The 18,498-nt window shown below is 44.4% G+C and overlaps 3 protein-coding genes across 3 annotated transcripts; 2 read left to right on the forward strand and 1 right to left on the reverse strand.

The window, feature by feature from the left end:
• Positions 1–216: 216 nt before the first annotated feature.
• On the reverse strand, positions 217–1,591 carry EDB93DRAFT_1110359 (uncharacterized protein; the record flags this gene model as incomplete). Its single annotated transcript, XM_041448035.1, has 5 exons — positions 217–393; positions 460–654; positions 714–842; positions 927–1,082; positions 1,181–1,591. 5 exons carry the CDS (start codon positions 1,589–1,591, stop codon positions 217–219), a joined length of 1,068 nt encoding a protein of 355 aa, XP_041300591.1.
• A 193-nt stretch (positions 1,592–1,784) lies between these two features.
• Positions 1,785–4,488, forward strand: EDB93DRAFT_1110360 (uncharacterized protein; the record flags this gene model as incomplete). Its single annotated transcript, XM_041448036.1, has 8 exons — positions 1,785–1,928; positions 1,986–2,349; positions 2,413–2,813; positions 2,863–3,063; positions 3,117–3,547; positions 3,600–3,852; positions 3,902–4,396; positions 4,444–4,488. 8 exons carry the CDS (start codon positions 1,785–1,787, stop codon positions 4,486–4,488), a joined length of 2,334 nt encoding a protein of 777 aa, XP_041300592.1.
• Positions 4,489–5,078: 590 nt separating this feature from the next.
• On the forward strand, positions 5,079–6,657 carry EDB93DRAFT_1110361 (uncharacterized protein; the record flags this gene model as incomplete). The annotated part of the gene is made up of 5 exons (XM_041448037.1): positions 5,079–5,475; positions 5,527–5,671; positions 5,725–6,066; positions 6,119–6,336; positions 6,389–6,657. The coding sequence occupies 5 exons, from the start codon at positions 5,079–5,081 to the stop codon at positions 6,655–6,657; spliced, it is 1,371 nt and encodes a 456-aa protein (XP_041300593.1).
• Positions 6,658–18,498: the final 11,841 nt, after the last annotated feature.

Genomic DNA, 18,498 nt, shown 5'->3' on the forward strand with positions numbered 1-18,498 from the left:
CCATTTAGCAGGGTTGTGCTGTTCTAATGTGGCGGTTCAGCAGCATCAGCTTGCAAACAGTAAAATGACCATAACTCATGTTTCCGACCACCAAATTCCTTAAAAATGAGTGCAATGGAATCCCAGTGATGTATTGCATCCAATGGAACACCCACAAGAACAGAAAATATGATGTGTTATATATAATATATAGCCATAGGGTGTATAGAGAACTTCTTACTTTTCAACAATCCGTTTCAGTAGATAGGCACTGTCAGTCACTCGTCCTGTGGATCCACATGCGCAGATAATCATGCCACGCATGCAGGGCCCAACACTTGGCCTCTTGTTAATGGCAGAGATAGCATGTGCTGCATCCCTTAAATTGTCGTCGCCGATGTAATTCGATAGAAGCTATATCATTTATTAGAGAGATGATGAGGATTATGTGGAAATTTTCAAGAATGCTGCTACACATACCTCATTGATTGGGACTGACAGAGGATTGTGCTCATTTCCTGCCACCACAAGATGTCCCGTGTTTGCATCCGAGTGTGTATTCACAAATATCAACATATTTGCCAAATAGGAAATTTGTCGCAACCAATCGAAATGAGGCTTCATGGCCGATGGACGATTGTTGCCCGCTTTCAGTGCACGTGTGACAATCCGCACCTGTTCGATATCGATGAGTGAGTCTGTGCAATATCAATGACGATATGGAACACACGTACCCTGGTTGTGTCTCGACGAAAATGTTCCTCCAGCGTTGACTTAATGATGTGTGTAGGGAATGGAGTTCGGAAGCCACTCCATGATAAGAAGATCGCAAGCAATGGGAAATAGTTGCGATGCAAGAAATCCTGTCGAACGGAATAGCCCAGAATCTTGTACTGTTTCGATCATGCCTCTATGTCAGTATGTAATCCGATAATCTGTTGACGTACATTCATTGCGAGACGTCTGACGCGATGGCATCTGGGGCATAAAAACGTAGCTTCCGTCACGCTGATGTGACCTGTTTCTGGATCCGGAGATGCATCCACGCATCCGTGATCGTTTTCACTCAAACTAACGCAAACAGGATTTCCACACCCTTGACCCTGACAATTCCAGATATAGGACCCAACATCGTGACAGTAGATACAACACTCAAGGCATGTCAATGATATTAACGCCTAATGATATTTACAGAACATACGATGATTGGAGGTTTCATTATGGAAGATGTATTTGACCGGACAGTCTTCTCATCTTCCATTGAGTCGACGTCCATAAGATCTGACTGATCATCCGAAATTGGCGTGAGTTTCACATACGGTGCATTTAGTGTTTGAGATTTGTGTTTGACTTTTCTCGTAGGTTGTATGCGAGTGGCACCTGTGGGTGGCACCTGTGTCCGGCCACCACCTTCGGTATCTGTTTCCTGTGTTCTTGCTCGAGAAGAATTTCGAGAGGGAGATGAAGATGCACGTCTTGAATGATTTGTACTTGTAGCCGCAGGAGGAGATATGGATGGAGCTGCAGCAGGAGCTATAGATGTAGCAGCAGGAGACGCTATAGATGTAGGAGCAACCTTTTTCCCTAGTCCAAAGGTTAACGGGTCTAGCATTTGTGCAAAGAAGATATTGGGTTGAGGTGAAATGTAACGTTTGATTTTCACACGCTTCAAATTCGCTTCCTTCCTTTTTAGACGTCGGAAAGTAATACCTTCTTTGGATACATCAACCACTGACTCATTGAGCCACTCAACCCATACCTCAAACAACGATCTTAACATTCAAACAGTGAATAATCATTCCAAGATGTCGTTGCCAACATCCCAAACGATTGTGCTGGAATTCCAACATTGCACAGAGACTATGTTAAGCGTCCTGCATACGTATCACGTATCTCTTGATCTGGAGGACAATATCCACATTTTAAGAATCGGCAATTCAAAAGATAAGGTGAGTTTCCAACAATTTTACAGTGTCTGATAGCGTATGCAATGTCTGGGAACGTAGGTCAAAGTTTCCCCGAAATGTCTTGATCTACTTCGGGTTGTCGTTCATCAACTTCGTCTGTATCAACAGACCGCCGCAGAGCTCCAGAAGCTTCCAACGTCTGATGCTCGTAACGAAACAATCGACTTCTACATGTCATTGATAGAATATCTTGCACGCATTATAACTGCATTCTCTCGCGAGGCGATGGAAGACAAATCAAGTTCGAACTCGAAGTGGCGTTCTGCCTACCTTGAATTTCACTTCGCAATGGCATTAAAGGACAGTGCATTCACAAAGGAGATGCAGGATGCAGCGCTGAAGGAGATGAAACGCACTTGGGCGCATTTCAAGGAGAAGAGGGCCTTCAAAAAGGTCCAGGGACGTAAGGAATCACTATATTCCTTTATTCACATTCTTACTGCGACTGACAAAATCTAAATCATAGTAAATGCTAAGGCGCTGCATGACGCATTCTGTGCCAACGGTGAAAATATGTGTGGAGGGCCGTTCGAACACGGAAGATCCGAAGAGGACATGATTCAAGAAGTAATTCAACGTTTATTTCCTGCCGCAAGTGGCAATTCCATCAATGACGGTGTTGAAGCTGTAGGAGGTTCGAAAGAGACGACTGGAACAACTACAGGGATCACGGACGTTTCCTTGATGTCACAGGAATCTTCAGATAAAATGAATATAGATCCTGCAGAACGAGGCGATTCCAAATCTCGCAACACACGCTCTAAAGCTAAGCAAAAGAGCCAGAACAACCATGGACGTCAGGGCACACCTGCAACTCATCATGGGAGAACTCAGATGAGACAGGAGCTAGACGATGCCGATGATGAGGTTTGAAGATGACGATGTAGAGAATTTGTGTTGCTAATACACTTTTCAGAGCGCAACAAATGAAAGAGCAATGCGATTTGAAGCAAGTCAAGATGCGAAGAAGCGTTCGAAAGATCGAAGGAACGGTGGAAAGGGTAAGGCTACAAAAGAAGGCGGAAAGAAGAAGGCTCCTGCTCCACAGTCAGTGACAGATAACGAGCTTACAGATGACCCGCCTACGGTGTCAACTTCCATTCCTTCACCGATTCAGGTGAGTCCTTCTTTGATATTAATGGCAACTTACTGATACATAACTACATACAGTACGTTCGCGATGAGAATGCGATTGGTGTGGACGATGAAGGATTTGATGAAATCCTTCTACCATCTAATACAGACGACTGGGATACTTGGACGAAGATTGCATTTAAGCACGCAAATTCTCAAGTATTCTTGAAGCTGGCTAGCTGGATGCTTGTTCGTTACCGACAACTAACACAGGGCGACCTTAATGGAGACATTCCTGGTGTCGTCATAGGCGAAAATCCACGCATGATAGACTGTTTGAATGACGATCACTTTTTTGAGGCATTAGGGATGGAACGTTTGTATTCCGCAATCGCTCATATAGAGACGAGGCCTCGTTACATGTGTCACCTATTCCACGCACTCGGAAAAGTCATCGCAGAGTCAGACGTTGGCTCGAGCAATCCTCGATTGTGGGCCAGTAGCTCTCCCCCTTCCATAAATGCACAGTAAGCGATCGAATGTTCGATATATGGTCGTCTATACTGAGCTATTCATTAGGATGATGACAGATATGAGCATCCCGTGGTTGCAGCTGAACGAAGACGAAATGGACCTACCTTTAGAAGGATTTACAGACGTCACCGACGATGATGCTATTGGATCACCTGACGAAGATCACGTAGAGGTCGCAGAGGCGTTGGATACCATCAGGATTGACGACGCTATACAGCCCAACCTACGAAAACATCATGTTTGGATGTCAAAAGCTCCAAAGCGTAAGCGAACGCTATCGCAAGCGTCTCCTCCGAAGGTGAGAAAGTGCTCTTATACGTATGCATTCTTTTAATTAGAGATATTAGAAGGATGGTGGTCGTGGCCATCCGAAACGTCCTAGAAATGACTCCGTCGCTAGTGTGCCCTTAACATCTCCCATACAATCGGCCACACCCAGTGATGGCTTTGGATTGCTCTCATCGCCAATAGAACATCCCACCTCTCCTATCTCCAGGCACGACAATTCCGTGGATAACGAATCTGTTCTCCTTGAAGCATCGGACGACCAACCAATGATTGCTGCGCCGGATGAAATCGTCACTGAGCCGCCCACAATTGCGCCCGTTTCACATGCTGTCGATGATAGCCACATGACAGATTCTGCTTCAGAGCCGATTTCTGAAGAGTTATGTTCTCAAACGCCAGTAATCCTCGTTCCCAGCACTCAGGAACCCGAAGTGGAGGAGTCCGGAACAGATATGTCTATGCATCCGCCGCCAATAGAGTCCAATACTACTTCGGAGAATGTGGCTAATACTACTTCAGAGAATGTGGCTCATGTAGGGGATTCTGCAACTGAAGTGCGTGACTGAATTTAATCAGCGATACGTTGTTATTCATGATGTAGACAGAGATGGATCGACATGATGACTCCGCCACTGAATTGACGTGATACATTCTCATTGTAGCAACATCTATATCTGATACAGTCCATTCGCTATTCAGATGTATGTCCGTATGATAGTGAATTACTTCTCTGACCCTCCATGTACTTTTACCGTTGTAGACTCGCCGCAGACATTGTGTATAGAACTCGATGTTGACTCGGAAACAAATTCAAGTGTTCTGTGTAGAATAATGATCTTGAGACAAGCTTCTGTAAATAAGTTCTGATGATCGTCCAACGTTTGCAAAAGTAGTATTTGATGGAAATGCAGATATGATGGAATTTACAAACACGACGTTAACACAAACAAATCATATACCTACAGGCGCGTTCAACATGTAATTTCTGCATTCAGTAGTGTAATAATGAGCACCATTCTCTAGTATGCACCTTGAGGTCGACAAAATAGTCTACCGAATATCTCCATGAAGGTTGAATTCAGTAAATTTAATCGCACCTTCCAATCTTAGAATGTGCAATCCATGGTCTGACAAAAATATTATATACAGTAATTCCTGCCCTGAATCATAAGTGGAACTCTTACGTTCAGTCAGACCTGCAATTTTCAAACGTTTCCTTAATCTCAAATCACCAGAATGTCGTCTACTCAGTCTCTAGATCTTACTGCTGGTGTCCTTGGAACGCAGGTGCCGCAAGAAAGTCCTTCTATTAAATGGAAGGATGGCCATAAGACCATACTACCGGCCATCTACGATGAAAAGAAGCAAAATATCTGCGACAAAGTCGACATACCCTTCATTCAATACATGGCGCGATTACCAACCTCGCAACGTAGTTCTACACACGTGATCCACCTTGAATATGGTGCGCAGACCATCAGGGATATCTCAGAAATCGTCGAAGAAGCTCTATCTCTCAACAAATCCGTTAAGATCAGTGGAGTACCCCACAACGCACCTAAAAAAGAATTGAGCAGTACATACCTGGATGTAACATTTGGGATCTCTCCGTTTCGTCCAGTCTATGCACATGGTACGCGTTGAGGCAGAGGATTGGCTTGTTAATTATTCATGTGTTTCACAGACGTTAGGAGTCGATACAACGACCACCTCCACCCACATATTAGTTCAACAATCGGCGGAGTTCTGCAATCGATAAACGATCCTGCTCATATACAATGCATTCTGGACATACCGCTGTCGCACATCAGCATGCCGGATGAATTCAGGTAAGTTTAGTGTGATATCCTACATAAGATAATCGATTGATTTATATCATAAGGCTTCTTGATCATGGCCTCGTCTACGGTTGGAATTCAACGTTAGGCACCTTGCCCATACACAGCAAGGTTCACCCAGAAAACTTTACTACGAAGGGATGGGGACTACTGCATCATGCGGGCTTTGTGTCGTATCCTCATCACGATGCCGAAGGAACCTTGACCTGGGTGAGGATGGAGGCTGGGATAAAGTTTTGGGCCGTTTTCTGGTTGAAGAGTGGCACAAGCAACCGCATAAACCTTCAAGACCTTTCTGTCAAGCTCGCTGATTATACGACCCATCGTAAATGGATCGAAAGCAACTGCGATGGATGTGTTGTCACCTTGAGACCAGGGGACATGCTGTACGTTTCAAATACTATTTGTTGATGCTCGCCGAAAGTGATGTATTATCAGGATCCTTCCACCTGGTACAATACATGCGGTATATACGCCAATCGCCTCCTTTTCCACAGGAGGACATTTTTACAATTACTCCTGCATGCACCTCACGGAGCTTTCGAGATATATTGACTCAGAAGTTGGATATACCGCAACTAATCAGGGAATGGATCATGCATTGGAGACATTGCGCCGTATGGTCATCGCCATTCCATTTCTGTCATCTAGGATACGTGCGTTACAAGATTCTCCTACACCTAACCGTCTCACTAACTGTCTCAAAAGAACTGTATGAAAGAGCAATACTCAGTCTTTGTGTTATGGCAACCAAGCCTCAACAGTATCGTGCAATGGGAAGTAGTTCAATGTCTGTTGAGGATACTGAGACCGCAGAGCCATGCGAAGATATCTCTCTCATCCTTATGCAGTACTTTGGGATAACGAAGCGAAAGCGTTCAGGGGATGTATTATACGTTGGTGATCAGTTCAAACCGGGCAAGAAGATAGATCGGATTTCGATGTTGGAGGCATTGAAAGAGGTGTTGAATATTTAAAGTCTACCATCCAACAATGCAGCGTTAGTGATGTGGGAGGTGCAGGATATTACATAGATTGGTTGTCTACATATTTGTAAAGGTAGCACTGTGTCATAAATCGTTCGTTGTGCCGACCTTGAGGGTCAAATTTCAACATTATTGAATGTGGAAGCGCATCATTGACCTGCCGATGAGGACTGGATCATATTAATGTAAACATAGTTCTATCATTACTAACATGACAAATGGCCTGTGGTCGTATTTCTAGTGATTTTGTCTATCAATGTGGCCAATGATCATCGGCACCTTGCGGGTGTAGGAGAGATGTGAAGAACATTCGTAGTAGAATAGATGTGTTCGACCTTCTCCACTCAACTACTCATGGAAACAGTACTTGATACGTTCGTGGAGTTACTATATATCATAGTTTTAACATATACGCAAGAAATATATGCATATGTGAGTTGAAACAACGGAACATCCAATGCTCTATATGTCCCGGCGCTTGGTTGTGCTAGTGTTTGCGACAGCTCGCTATATGGTCCGACACACTAGTAATAAAAGATAATTTAGGAATAATTTTTGCCATTGTTGGCACAGATGTAGTCTGACGGTAATTAACAAATTTCAGTCGATTCGTAAGAGGCAGTCAAAAGCTCAGTCGAAATTTGTGTGTAGTCAACATTGTATATGTGCGAGTAGGATGTCTGTGCACAATTGGGGTAATAAGTAGGACAGTAGACATAATGAGTTACATTATGGAGACGGTCAGTCCTGACAGACGACACAATAATGAATCTTATTGTTGTATGTAGTCAAAATGGTATATGAGCGAGTAGGATTTCTGTAAACAATTGGGGTAATAAGTAGGACAGTGGACATCATAAGTTACTTCATGGAGAAGCTTAATCCTGACAGACGACATGTCAGGATTAAGCTTCTCCATGAAGTAACTTATGATGTCCACTGTCCTACTTATTACCCCAATTGTTTACAGAAATCCTACTCGCTCATATACCATTTTGACTACATACAACAATAAGATTCATTATTGTGTCGTCTGTCAGGACTGACCGTCTCCATAATGTAACTCATTATGTCTACTGTCCTACTTATTACCCCAATTGTGCACAGACATCCTACTCGCACATATACAATGTTGACTACACACAAATTTCGACTGAGCTTTTGACTGCCTCTTACGAATCGACTGAAATTTGTTAATTACCGTCAGACTACATAACGATTCAAATCATAATTGTATCTTACTTGTACATATACCACATACTTACTACGTCAGTGCCAACACAGCCAGATCTGTAGAAATTGAACTCCGCTAAGCGCGTCTTGGTGGCGTGGAAATGTCATGTGAGGCGGAGTTAAAATATTTTCAATCCGCGAAATCACTCTTTCTTCTCGACCACAACATCCTTTACCTTTTTTCCTCGCTGTGTGCATCGTGCTAGTGGTCCTCGCGCCTCTTAGGCTGCATACTGTCGATGACAGTGGCTGCATCCGCTCTTGCAAGGTTGAGTTTACGATTTCTCCTCGCTCTGTGCATCTTGCTGGTGGTCCTCGCGCCTCTTAGGCGCATACTGTCGATGACAGTGGCTGCATCTGCTGTTGCAATGTTGAGTTTACTATTTCTCCTCGCCCTGTGCATCTTGCTAGTGGTCCTCGTGCCTCTGAGGCGCATACTGTCGATGACAGTGGCTGCACCTGCTTCGTCATCTCGAGTGTTGTTGCTCTCCCTCGCTCTATGCATCTTGCTAGTGGTCCTCGCGCCTCTTAGGCGCATACTGTCGATGACAGTGGCTGCATCTGCTTCGTCATCTCGAGTGTTGTTCTTCTCCCTCGCTATGTGCATCTTGCTAGTGGTCCTCGCGCCTCTTAGGTGCATACTGTCGATGACAGTGGCTGCATCTGCTTCCGCATCTCGAGTTTGGACCGGCATCTGAGCCAGTGAATTTTGTTGACCGTCTCAAGTGAACACTCGTACATAAATTAAAATTTTGATTTGGCAGTCATTTTTATATACATGATGACCATGCTAATGCAACGCTACAGAGTAATTGAATGAGTGGTGCGTGAATCAGTAGAATGTCTTGATATCTAGTTTTTTCACCACTTCCATGGCACACTGATCACACTTAGCTGATATGAAGGATGTCGTCTGTACCATGTTTGTCGTGGCATGCTCACACATCTACTCTGTTACTCATCTTGTATGGACTCCAGGGCCAGAGTGCATGTATGGGGCAGAGGAGAATGAGATCTTCGAAGGTATGTTGATTGTCGCAATCAGTACATGTTACTGCTCTTGACCCATTAGGTTTTGGCTAGCACGGCAGATGATATACTGCTATCCTGTTCCGTTCTGCCTGTCACTAGTGGGGACAAATGGTGTGTCTTTGTGCGTTTGAACTGTTTGCCCAACAACATCCCCATTTGCTCATTTCAGTGTGAGTGATTTAGAGCATCTCTACCCGATTGATAATACGCGAGTTTTCTTGTTGCATTGAATCACTTTTGACTTTACCATCGCATACTTAGGCACCTCTCCACTGAAGAAGACATCAGGCTGTGGCAAGCCGTTGTCGGGCACAGTCAGTGGGGACGGATGAGGCTGGTTGTGGAATCAGTATGGATCATGACGCATCACCTGAGACTGACATCATGTTAAGTAGGATACGCGAGGACACCACTAGGGCGTTGCTGTGGGTCTTTGGACCCATACATTGCGGATGTGGGGTGTAGAGAACAAAGGGAAGAGCGAGCGAGCGAGAAGCTATGGGCAAGCGCATGGGGAATCCTAGAAAGCATACCAACCCTGTGTATATCCTATGTGGAGTCTAATTGGATCTGTTTTTATAATCTATGCAGACATAATTCAGATGTGCAAAGCATGTTTTCAGATACAATCCTGCTGTCGGATTAGATACACGGATAACAAATCTACCTCTGAACAATTCATGTATCCAGGGTCGTATTAGAGTCAGCACTGTGTACCTCTCGCTAGTCTAGCGCTTCGGGATTTGCATCGTATGCGACGTCTGTTTATATTCCGCGTATATGGTGTATCTCTACACTAATCTGATCTGGCTCTTTTCTCGTTTCCGCAGTGAATATTGTTGTGTGTTGGACATATTATATTGTACTGAAACTGTACTATGGATATAAATATTTCATTTTGTAGCATTTCTGACATCGATAATCAAATTATTCCTCCTCGCCGCATTGATTTGTGCTGAGAGAGGGCATGTTTCTGACCTGTAGCATGCATGCATTATTATTTTTTATTTCTACTCGACAGTATACAAGATCCATGTATTACCAATACATCTGCACTATTCAATAGGTTGTTAAACGAACACTGAGTGTGTGGTAGCTGTTTGGCTCAAATGACAGTGCTGGCTTTTTAGTTAGTGGTTAGTTTAGTTAGGGCTAACTGCTATTGAGCGAGTGGGTGAGATACGACTTGTATGACATTATCAACGCGAAAGAATTTCCAGGAAATAAACAGTGTTAGAATGCCTGCAGTGTGACATATGTATTTACTAAGTATGTACCTGCCCATGACCTAGCACAGGTTGCATCTGATCCTTCATCACTGATGCGAGCATTTTCAATCCAGGGGTATACGTATCAGGAATGTCAGGCTTATAGACATGCAGAAGATATCGAAGAACGTATTTCATAGATTGCACATCGTCTGAATTCTGTGGCGGACGACATAGTTGTTAGCTCAGCTGAGTAATTCATCATGAAATGAAAAATAAAAACTATTCACCCAGAGTTTGTGTAATGTAGAACGTACGGATTCCTTATCCGATATCGCCCGGGATGAAAGTTCAACCAGAACACAATGCGCCTGCTAATCATGTATATCTCGGAGCAGCATCAAAGATGGCATAGACATACCAAGGGGGGAAGGACATTATCTCCAGTAATATTACGAAGTGTGTCCTGACACTCTATCGCGATATCCTTGATCCAGATATCAATTGACATAAGTACCCTAGCCATCTTGCTCATAGCATGGGATATGCATTCTCCACGAATCAATAAAGCTATATGTCGAGCTATGGCCAACCATGAATCGTGATCTGATTTGATAGTAGATAAAACAACATTCATCGCATCGGGATCCATGAGGAAGGAGGCCAACTGGAAGGTAGCTTAATTTTAAAGCAAGAGAAGATGGACGATTGACGTACAATTGGCGTTACATGCATTGCACCCATTTCAGACTCATGCAGAAGGTCTTTCATTGTGTATGTTGGATATTCGACTGACGGAACAGGATCTTTTGATATGTGAGCGAGAACGGTCCGTTTTGTAGCGAATACCACAGGTCGTCCACGTTTTGAAATCTTGGATCTTTTAGAGACTGCTGGGGCTGTCGTTAAACACGTTGTTTTACGTTGGCGTAATCGCGATTTCAGTTTGGGTGAAATTGGCATACATTGTGTCTCCTGGGTCGTAGTGTTACCGACACATGTACTTTCATTGGAGGCTGATTCGTCCAGAACATTTGTATTTGCAGTGATCGTGGCTTCAAGTAGAATTGATGTACTGGATACATCACCGAAATCGTAGTTTTGATTTCCTGGTGACTGTGGATACATATCCGTATAAGCCTGCGTAAATGAACTCATGAGTCTATTATGCGAAGAGGACAACAAACAAACAGACATTGATGTCTTCATTCATCTGTTCGTGAAGGAATCTGGAATCAGTACTATCGGACTCAACAGCGGTTTCTGAGTGCTGAGGTTGGGAATAATCCATAGCTACGTCGTCCTGCACTAGCATGTCAGTCTGCACTTCAGTGTCTGACATAGTCCTGCCGCATGGCAACTGCATTGTGCAGTCCGCATGTGAATCAACTTGCACACCAATATCCATTGTGGCTCCATAATTAGCCATACGACCTTGAACATTGATACGGGACGCATCTGGGGTAGCTCCGTGCTCGGTTGAATCGAGAGAATTGATGGCCTGGTCATATTCGACTACATTAGCCATAGGATCTTGAATAGCAATGCGGGACACATATGGGGTAGCTCTGTGTTCGATTAAATCGATGGAATGGTCATATTCGACCACACAGTCACTACCCTCACGAGATTTGTAGAGCTCGCGGCCAGCAGCAATAAAGAATCTCGCCATAGCCCCACGGTCCACCGATAACTCCTGGCATTTCAACAACATTTCTGTCATGCCAAATATCTCAAAGTACTCCTCCGAATCTCGTGCTGTTACGAGGAATCCATTCGACACTAGCTTGTCCAATGGATCATCATACTTCAGGCCTTGAATTTCTCGAAACCGCATTACGATATGACTTGGTAGCCATCGTCCAAAGCCCCCAACAATAATGTGACGTGCATCGTGACCTAGGGTGGTAAGAGCAAGGCCACGACACTGCATGCTGAATGGATGTGGAAATGCTGGAAATGGACTGGCGTGCTAGAAGAAACATGTTATATTTGCATCGTCCGTTATAGAACTTACGTACTGTGTCAAGCTCGCCCGATTCAACCAACTCCTGAGGAGAGTCATGAGAATCTGTTGTTGCATTCCTTGCATCAACGATCTTGTCAAGAGAAGCATCTATCGCATCATAAAGACGATTAATATCTTCCCCTGCGCCAGATCCTTGTAATGCGCCACAGAAATCGTAATCCTTGCAATTCTCTCTGTGATATGCGATCCAATTCACTGCGTTAAAATATCAGGTCTAATTAGATACATAACATACAAGCAACGCACAAAATACGAGTATGTCTTGACAATCGCCATTCTTGAGGCCGTCAAAGGAAACACCATGAGCTGTAGCCAATTCCTGACGACATCCATCGTGAAATCCATTACCCGTATGATCCAACCAGAGATAATAGTCCAATGTAGCAGATCTGAATTTTCCATCGAGGGGATCTGAAGATGCACCAGCATCATCCAGGAATGCAATGCGTACATCATTCAGATATCGTATAACCGACAAATAGGTGTTTCGTAGCATGATAGCCTCATCGCGTGATGAATTCTGCAGGTGATGCACGATTTTTCTGTAGCTTCCGATTTTCTTGTTGAGCGCATATAACGGTAGTCGATAGTGTGTGGCAATTGGGCATGTCTTCAGTGACTGTCCAGTGACCTTGAGGGAGCATTCTCCGTCGACGTCTTGTATGGTTGCTTTTATTTTCAACAAGTGGTGCGCATCGTGTACGCTCCATTCACGAAAGTTACACGATGGATTCATGGAGGGATTATGTCATTGACCATCATTAGGACTGTTACCATGATATAGAAATTTATGCTGCTGTATTCGGAACCGATGATCCTGACGTCACACTAGCAAATAATGCTATTGACTACACTATGTGTCATCTCAGGGCGATGTATAACATTTTTAAACTTAATCTCAAGTCAGATGATCAGACATGTGATCACAAGAGAAAGAAAGCATAAATTACTAAGGAGGCGGCTTGTCCATATCTATGGGGGTAGATACAAATAAATGGAAGTAATGTGAGAATGCTATATGACTGCCGTCGTGCAAGTCAGACAGTAGTATCTAGGAATACTCTCATGTCCCATTTGAAGCATGATGTCCTGCATATTATTCTTCCACCCATCGGGCAATCGACGAATGGTTCGAGCTTCCTCCATAAGTTTCTTTACCTTCATGAGGATGGATGCATTTCCAACGATTCCACACGACCCTCCTCGCCTGATAGGCATCGTCAACAGTGACAGAAACTGCGAGTCGAAGTCAATGTCACGATACATGGAAGGCATCGTCGCCTTTATGTTGCTGCGCAGCTGACGACCAAGAGCTGCAATGCATGTCTCGTTGAACCACTGATGACATTTTCTACAGTATCGTTGTTGAGTCATTGGAGAGGAAAAAGAGGGATCGCATTTCTTGCATGCGCAATGAGTGGCTGGCTGAGAGTTCTGAATTTCTTGTCAGATGGAGTGCACAGTGAGATAGAAGAATATTTGCATACAGAAACGTTCACGCCATCCATATACTCAACATTACCACGGCGTGAAAATGTAATATCCACAGTCCAGCGATTATACAGAGTCTTCGTGGGTATCTGATTTTGCGCGAGATCTCCTTCATCGTATGGCAATATTTTCGCATGATCTATCGGGAATGCAACATGTTAAAATAATGGTGGCATGATCCAGATGTCGCTACATACCCTCCACACAGCACATATCGACTACAGACATATGATTACTGAGGACAACCTCATACTCACCGACGCATAACGCAAGACTAAATATTCATGCATTCATAAACCTATAGCGGTCACTTTAAATTGAAAGGACGTACTCAACGCCCTGATCCTCCAAATCTACCTTCCGATAATACCACTGAATTTTGAGCCATACATCCTGTAATTATTTAATGAGTTAAGTTAGGTATAGCCGTTGTAGTGGCAAATATACTTTCCTGGGACTGTCGACCAGTCTTTAGATATATTTCCGCAACTTTCCCATACCAATACGACATTACTTGTAGGCTTCCATCTGGCATTTGAACTGCACGTTCATCTAGTGGATAAATTGCGACACTGTGAGAAGCATATGAGCATAATCTGAGCAAAAACACGAATAAAGTCTGTCGTACTCTTCCCCTACACGAATGACCATGGGACACTCAGTCGAATCATCTGAATCAGTAGATGTATCATATATCCCTGTTAATTATAAGGTGTATGAGCCAGAATGTTGCACGATGGAAATGCATTAAAATTTACATTCCAACGAAGTGCATCGCCTCAATGTACGAAGCTTCGGGTGACTATTACGCATCGCAGTCAACCGTCTCCTTCCATCTCTTTCAATTGCACAGCTAGTGATAGATGGTCTGCGGGACATTGAGATGGTGAAAAAAGTGACGAAGAGTGTTCAGTGTTGACATCAAAATGGGCCATACTGCGGGACCAGTTATTCCATGTCGTAAAGTGTCGATCTGATGAACGGATCAAGAATGATGTGTCAAATGTTATCACCGGATCATAAAAAGTTACTGAAGGACGCCCAGGCTGTTCTTATGGCATAAAATAAAGTGTTGACATGATGCATGGCACTGGAGCAGATCAGACTGCATGTCACAACATATAACCGAGTACCGTTCTATTGAACCGAAACCTTAGATGTCCGAGCACATCGGAAGATATGTAATGACAGGGTGAGCCCATCTGACTTAATTGATCGAAATGGTGTAGAGCAGTGATCATCTCCTTGTGCAATCAAGGACGTATCAAGGACGTATTTCGCTTCAGTGCGAGCACATGGATGTTCTAGGGACTGTTGTGCCGAATATAATGAGAAAATTTGCGAGGTGTGGTAGATCACTCGCCCAAAATCACACTGCATCAGATGGACGAAGACGACTCCCTCGAACTTCTGCAGCAAATACTTAAATTAAACATCCTTGATGTGGACCCGCATGGATCAAGTACATCAGCTACTGGTAGAGATACAGCTGAGAGCCCATCTAGAAATTTATCAAACAATAATGGTAGTGATAATTGCGGAGCCCTATCTGCAGCGATTGATGCATGCGATATTGCAGAGGGGTGGAATGACGAGGTCGAAACAAAAAAGCCAAAGAGAGGCAGACCACGAAAGCGAGTTGTGAATAGTCGTGAGTTCATATATTGTGCCCCATATTTACATTCAGAGTTCATAAAATTGAGCAGGCAAAAAGCAGCATCCATCATTACCATGTGATGAACCGACCCAGAACATCCTCAAAATCACTAATGATAAACGACTAATCCGTGCCACAATTAGTCCAGTCCCAGAGAATCTGACGAACCAGCATAATACAATAGACTATGGCATAATATGCAGTGATGATCAACAGGGGCAGAGGGCTGAGGATGAATTGTCTGACACAGCAGACATCTTGCAACAGATAATGAGGTCTGGAATCCTGGATTGGAACCCTAAGGGGTCATTGTCTGTGACGCATGCAGCAGATGCTAGCTCCAATAGAGCTGAAGAGAGGAGGGACAGATCACAAGATATAGAGAGCACCTTGATCTCTCACCAGAACAATCGCACAAAAGGAAACGAGCTACGGCGTCCATGTGGAAGACCTGTGAGGAGGGCAAAAGCACAGCGTACGTCCCTGTAATAAATCTCTACCAGAATTCACATGAAAATTATCAATAGAAAAAAAATACAATCACGTTGCCTTGAGAGATAGGCTATCATCCCCGAAGGAGAGGAGAAATAATCACTCCGGATTCGTTATTCGTGCCACGAGCAATCCGGTGCAGGAGGGACAACAGGAAAAAGGAGATATAGTGCAGACTGACCACATAGCTTGGCCTGATGAAGCACTTTGTAGTGGGAATGGCAATAATGATGGTCCATACATCGAGGGTAATCCATCCAGGACATGCCTATCTAACAGTCAGCGACGTCGTGGACGTCCAAAAAAGCGCATCGTTCATGCAAGAGGTAGAGGTAAGTGGTTATTCGACTCATCCCTAAACTTCATGATACCTACAGAATATGTTTGCAGGATCAAAACACCAGGTTATGCGTAAATCACCTTCGAGTGCTGCTCAGTCGAAGATCATCGACAATGATTACACACATGAAACAGGGACATGTAAGCATTATCTGTTGACAAATGAGCAGATAAAGTAATGGTATTAATGATGCAATCCAGGGAGTCCAGCACCATCGATAGCAAAAATACATGATGATGAATACAGGCCTTCTCCTCCGCCACACGCAATTTTACGGTCACCATCTCTGGAGGTCTCGCAGAATAATATCACAGTGGAACTAACGGTTCAGGAGGTTGCATGTAAGTTCAGAAAGGATAGAAGAGATTTGAAGGCAAAACTTATTTGATTCAATAACAGCTCGTGCAATGGCCAGACCAGTCATTTGGACGTCTGCCTGGTACAACTGGACAACCCTTGGGTTGAATGAATGGCTTGATGCTACGGTCGCTAACTATTATCTCTGTGATGTCTGGTATGAGGTACTGGGCCGATCACAAATGAGATATGTGGACTTGTATGCGGCGATGGTGAACGATATGGTGGACGAAGAATTAGAGCTCTTCAGAAAGTACCACTTCTTATCTCAGGACGGCACATGCCCTGTAGTCCCTGTTGGATTCATCGTCCATCACTCCGATCATTTCTTCGCTGTCGTATTTGACTACCAGAGACATATAGCCCATGTAATGGGTCGCCACATCTCCGACTCAATGATGGACGTGGATGGCGTAGATCCAAATGACTGGGAAGACTGGGATGGACCGCAATACTGGAGAAGAATTGGATCCCTTCATCGCTGGAGCACAGGGGATGTCACAAATGTCTCTGTGAGATCCACTAATTGGTTGCAAAACGGAGTAGACTGCGGTCCTATCGCTTGCTCCGTGCTCGAGGAATGTTTGCGAGTGGGATTAGATGACCGTGGAGACCTGCCAGCAATCGATATCATATGTGGCCACAAACTGCGCATTCATATGTTGCGTGTTGTGGCTGGGCGTCTCAAGCTCAGCTGTAGCGACTATCTTATGCTCCTTGACGGTCCACTGGAGAATTGGAGAGAGGATGACGTACCAGACGAGGATGTGATGAATTCAATTCGGAATGGACAGCACCAGGCAGAATGCTTAAAGCTCCTGCGGAAATTGACTGTCGTTAGCGCGACCTGCTCAATGTGTCAACGCCAAACACCCCAAAAGGATAGAGAAAACCATCAGCATATGAAGACGAGAACAGAGATGGTTTGACAGTGGATGAGGATGGTGTTGAAGCTGAAAGCACCCATGAAGACGATTCTCTTGGAATGGCAACTTTCTGTAATCACAAGGAGAACCTCACCAAGCTGTTGAAAGCAAACAACACCCTGACCGGATCTCGCAATCGAAATTTGATAGTCCCTCGCGCAACTGGCACACATCTTCAACTTGAGCCTGATATTCCTCTTGATGTCAGTGACAATAACAATGTCGATTCCCAGCGCTCAGGAGCCGCCTCATCATCTCGTAGGCGAGTAAAGAACTGGAACCTTGGTACCAAAAACGATTTCCACGTCCGATTGCACCACCTCCACTAGCTGCGTATTCAGGTAGGAGATGGTGTCCAGATGATAGGACATTTGACGACTACGAGGGTGGACCTACAATCGAGATGTTGACAACTCTAAGGGACATAATTCCAACCACGACATTCCAGGCTGGAAAAATACAGATCTCGACCGCTTGGGTTGATTGGGTTGACCACGGATATCGCATCACCCCTAGCTCATTCCACATATTCTATCAATGCGATCCCATAGCCACTATGGATCACGTCATGTCTATTGGCACCACCGACAGTCATGATCCATCAAATCAAGTTCCAGATCGAGTCACGGGTGCATACAGCCTGCAACGTCGAGGGTCATCTCAGGAGGGGCAATGCACGCGCATCACAGATGTAGAGATACTTTCTGCTTCTGAACTCATCGATTCTGCACAATATGATCCTCCACTGCATGAGGAATGCAGGTTTGGACACAATGCCTTTGTGCGTGGCCACACAAGTCATCGATATGGTGATGGTCCTGCATTGTATCTTGACCTCGAACGAGATGCAGTGAGATTCTCTCAAGATGAAATAGAGATTTCCGTCGACATAGACAGCATCATTTGGGCGACAAAGGTGTTTCGATGCAGGGGGTCTGTGGGTATCTATATCACTCCACCATTTCAAGCAAAACCAGGGATATTCAAACACAATCACACCTATGTCGAAACCCTGATTCCACAGTCTGAAGAAGATTCTAACGCCCCTGGTGGACGAAAGGAGTGGC

Source organism: Suillus bovinus (genome assembly GCF_016758785.1).
Source record: "Suillus bovinus strain UH-Sbo-P2 chromosome Unknown EDB93scaffold_311, whole genome shotgun sequence".
Classification (NCBI taxonomy): domain Eukaryota; kingdom Fungi; phylum Basidiomycota; class Agaricomycetes; order Boletales; family Suillaceae; genus Suillus; species Suillus bovinus.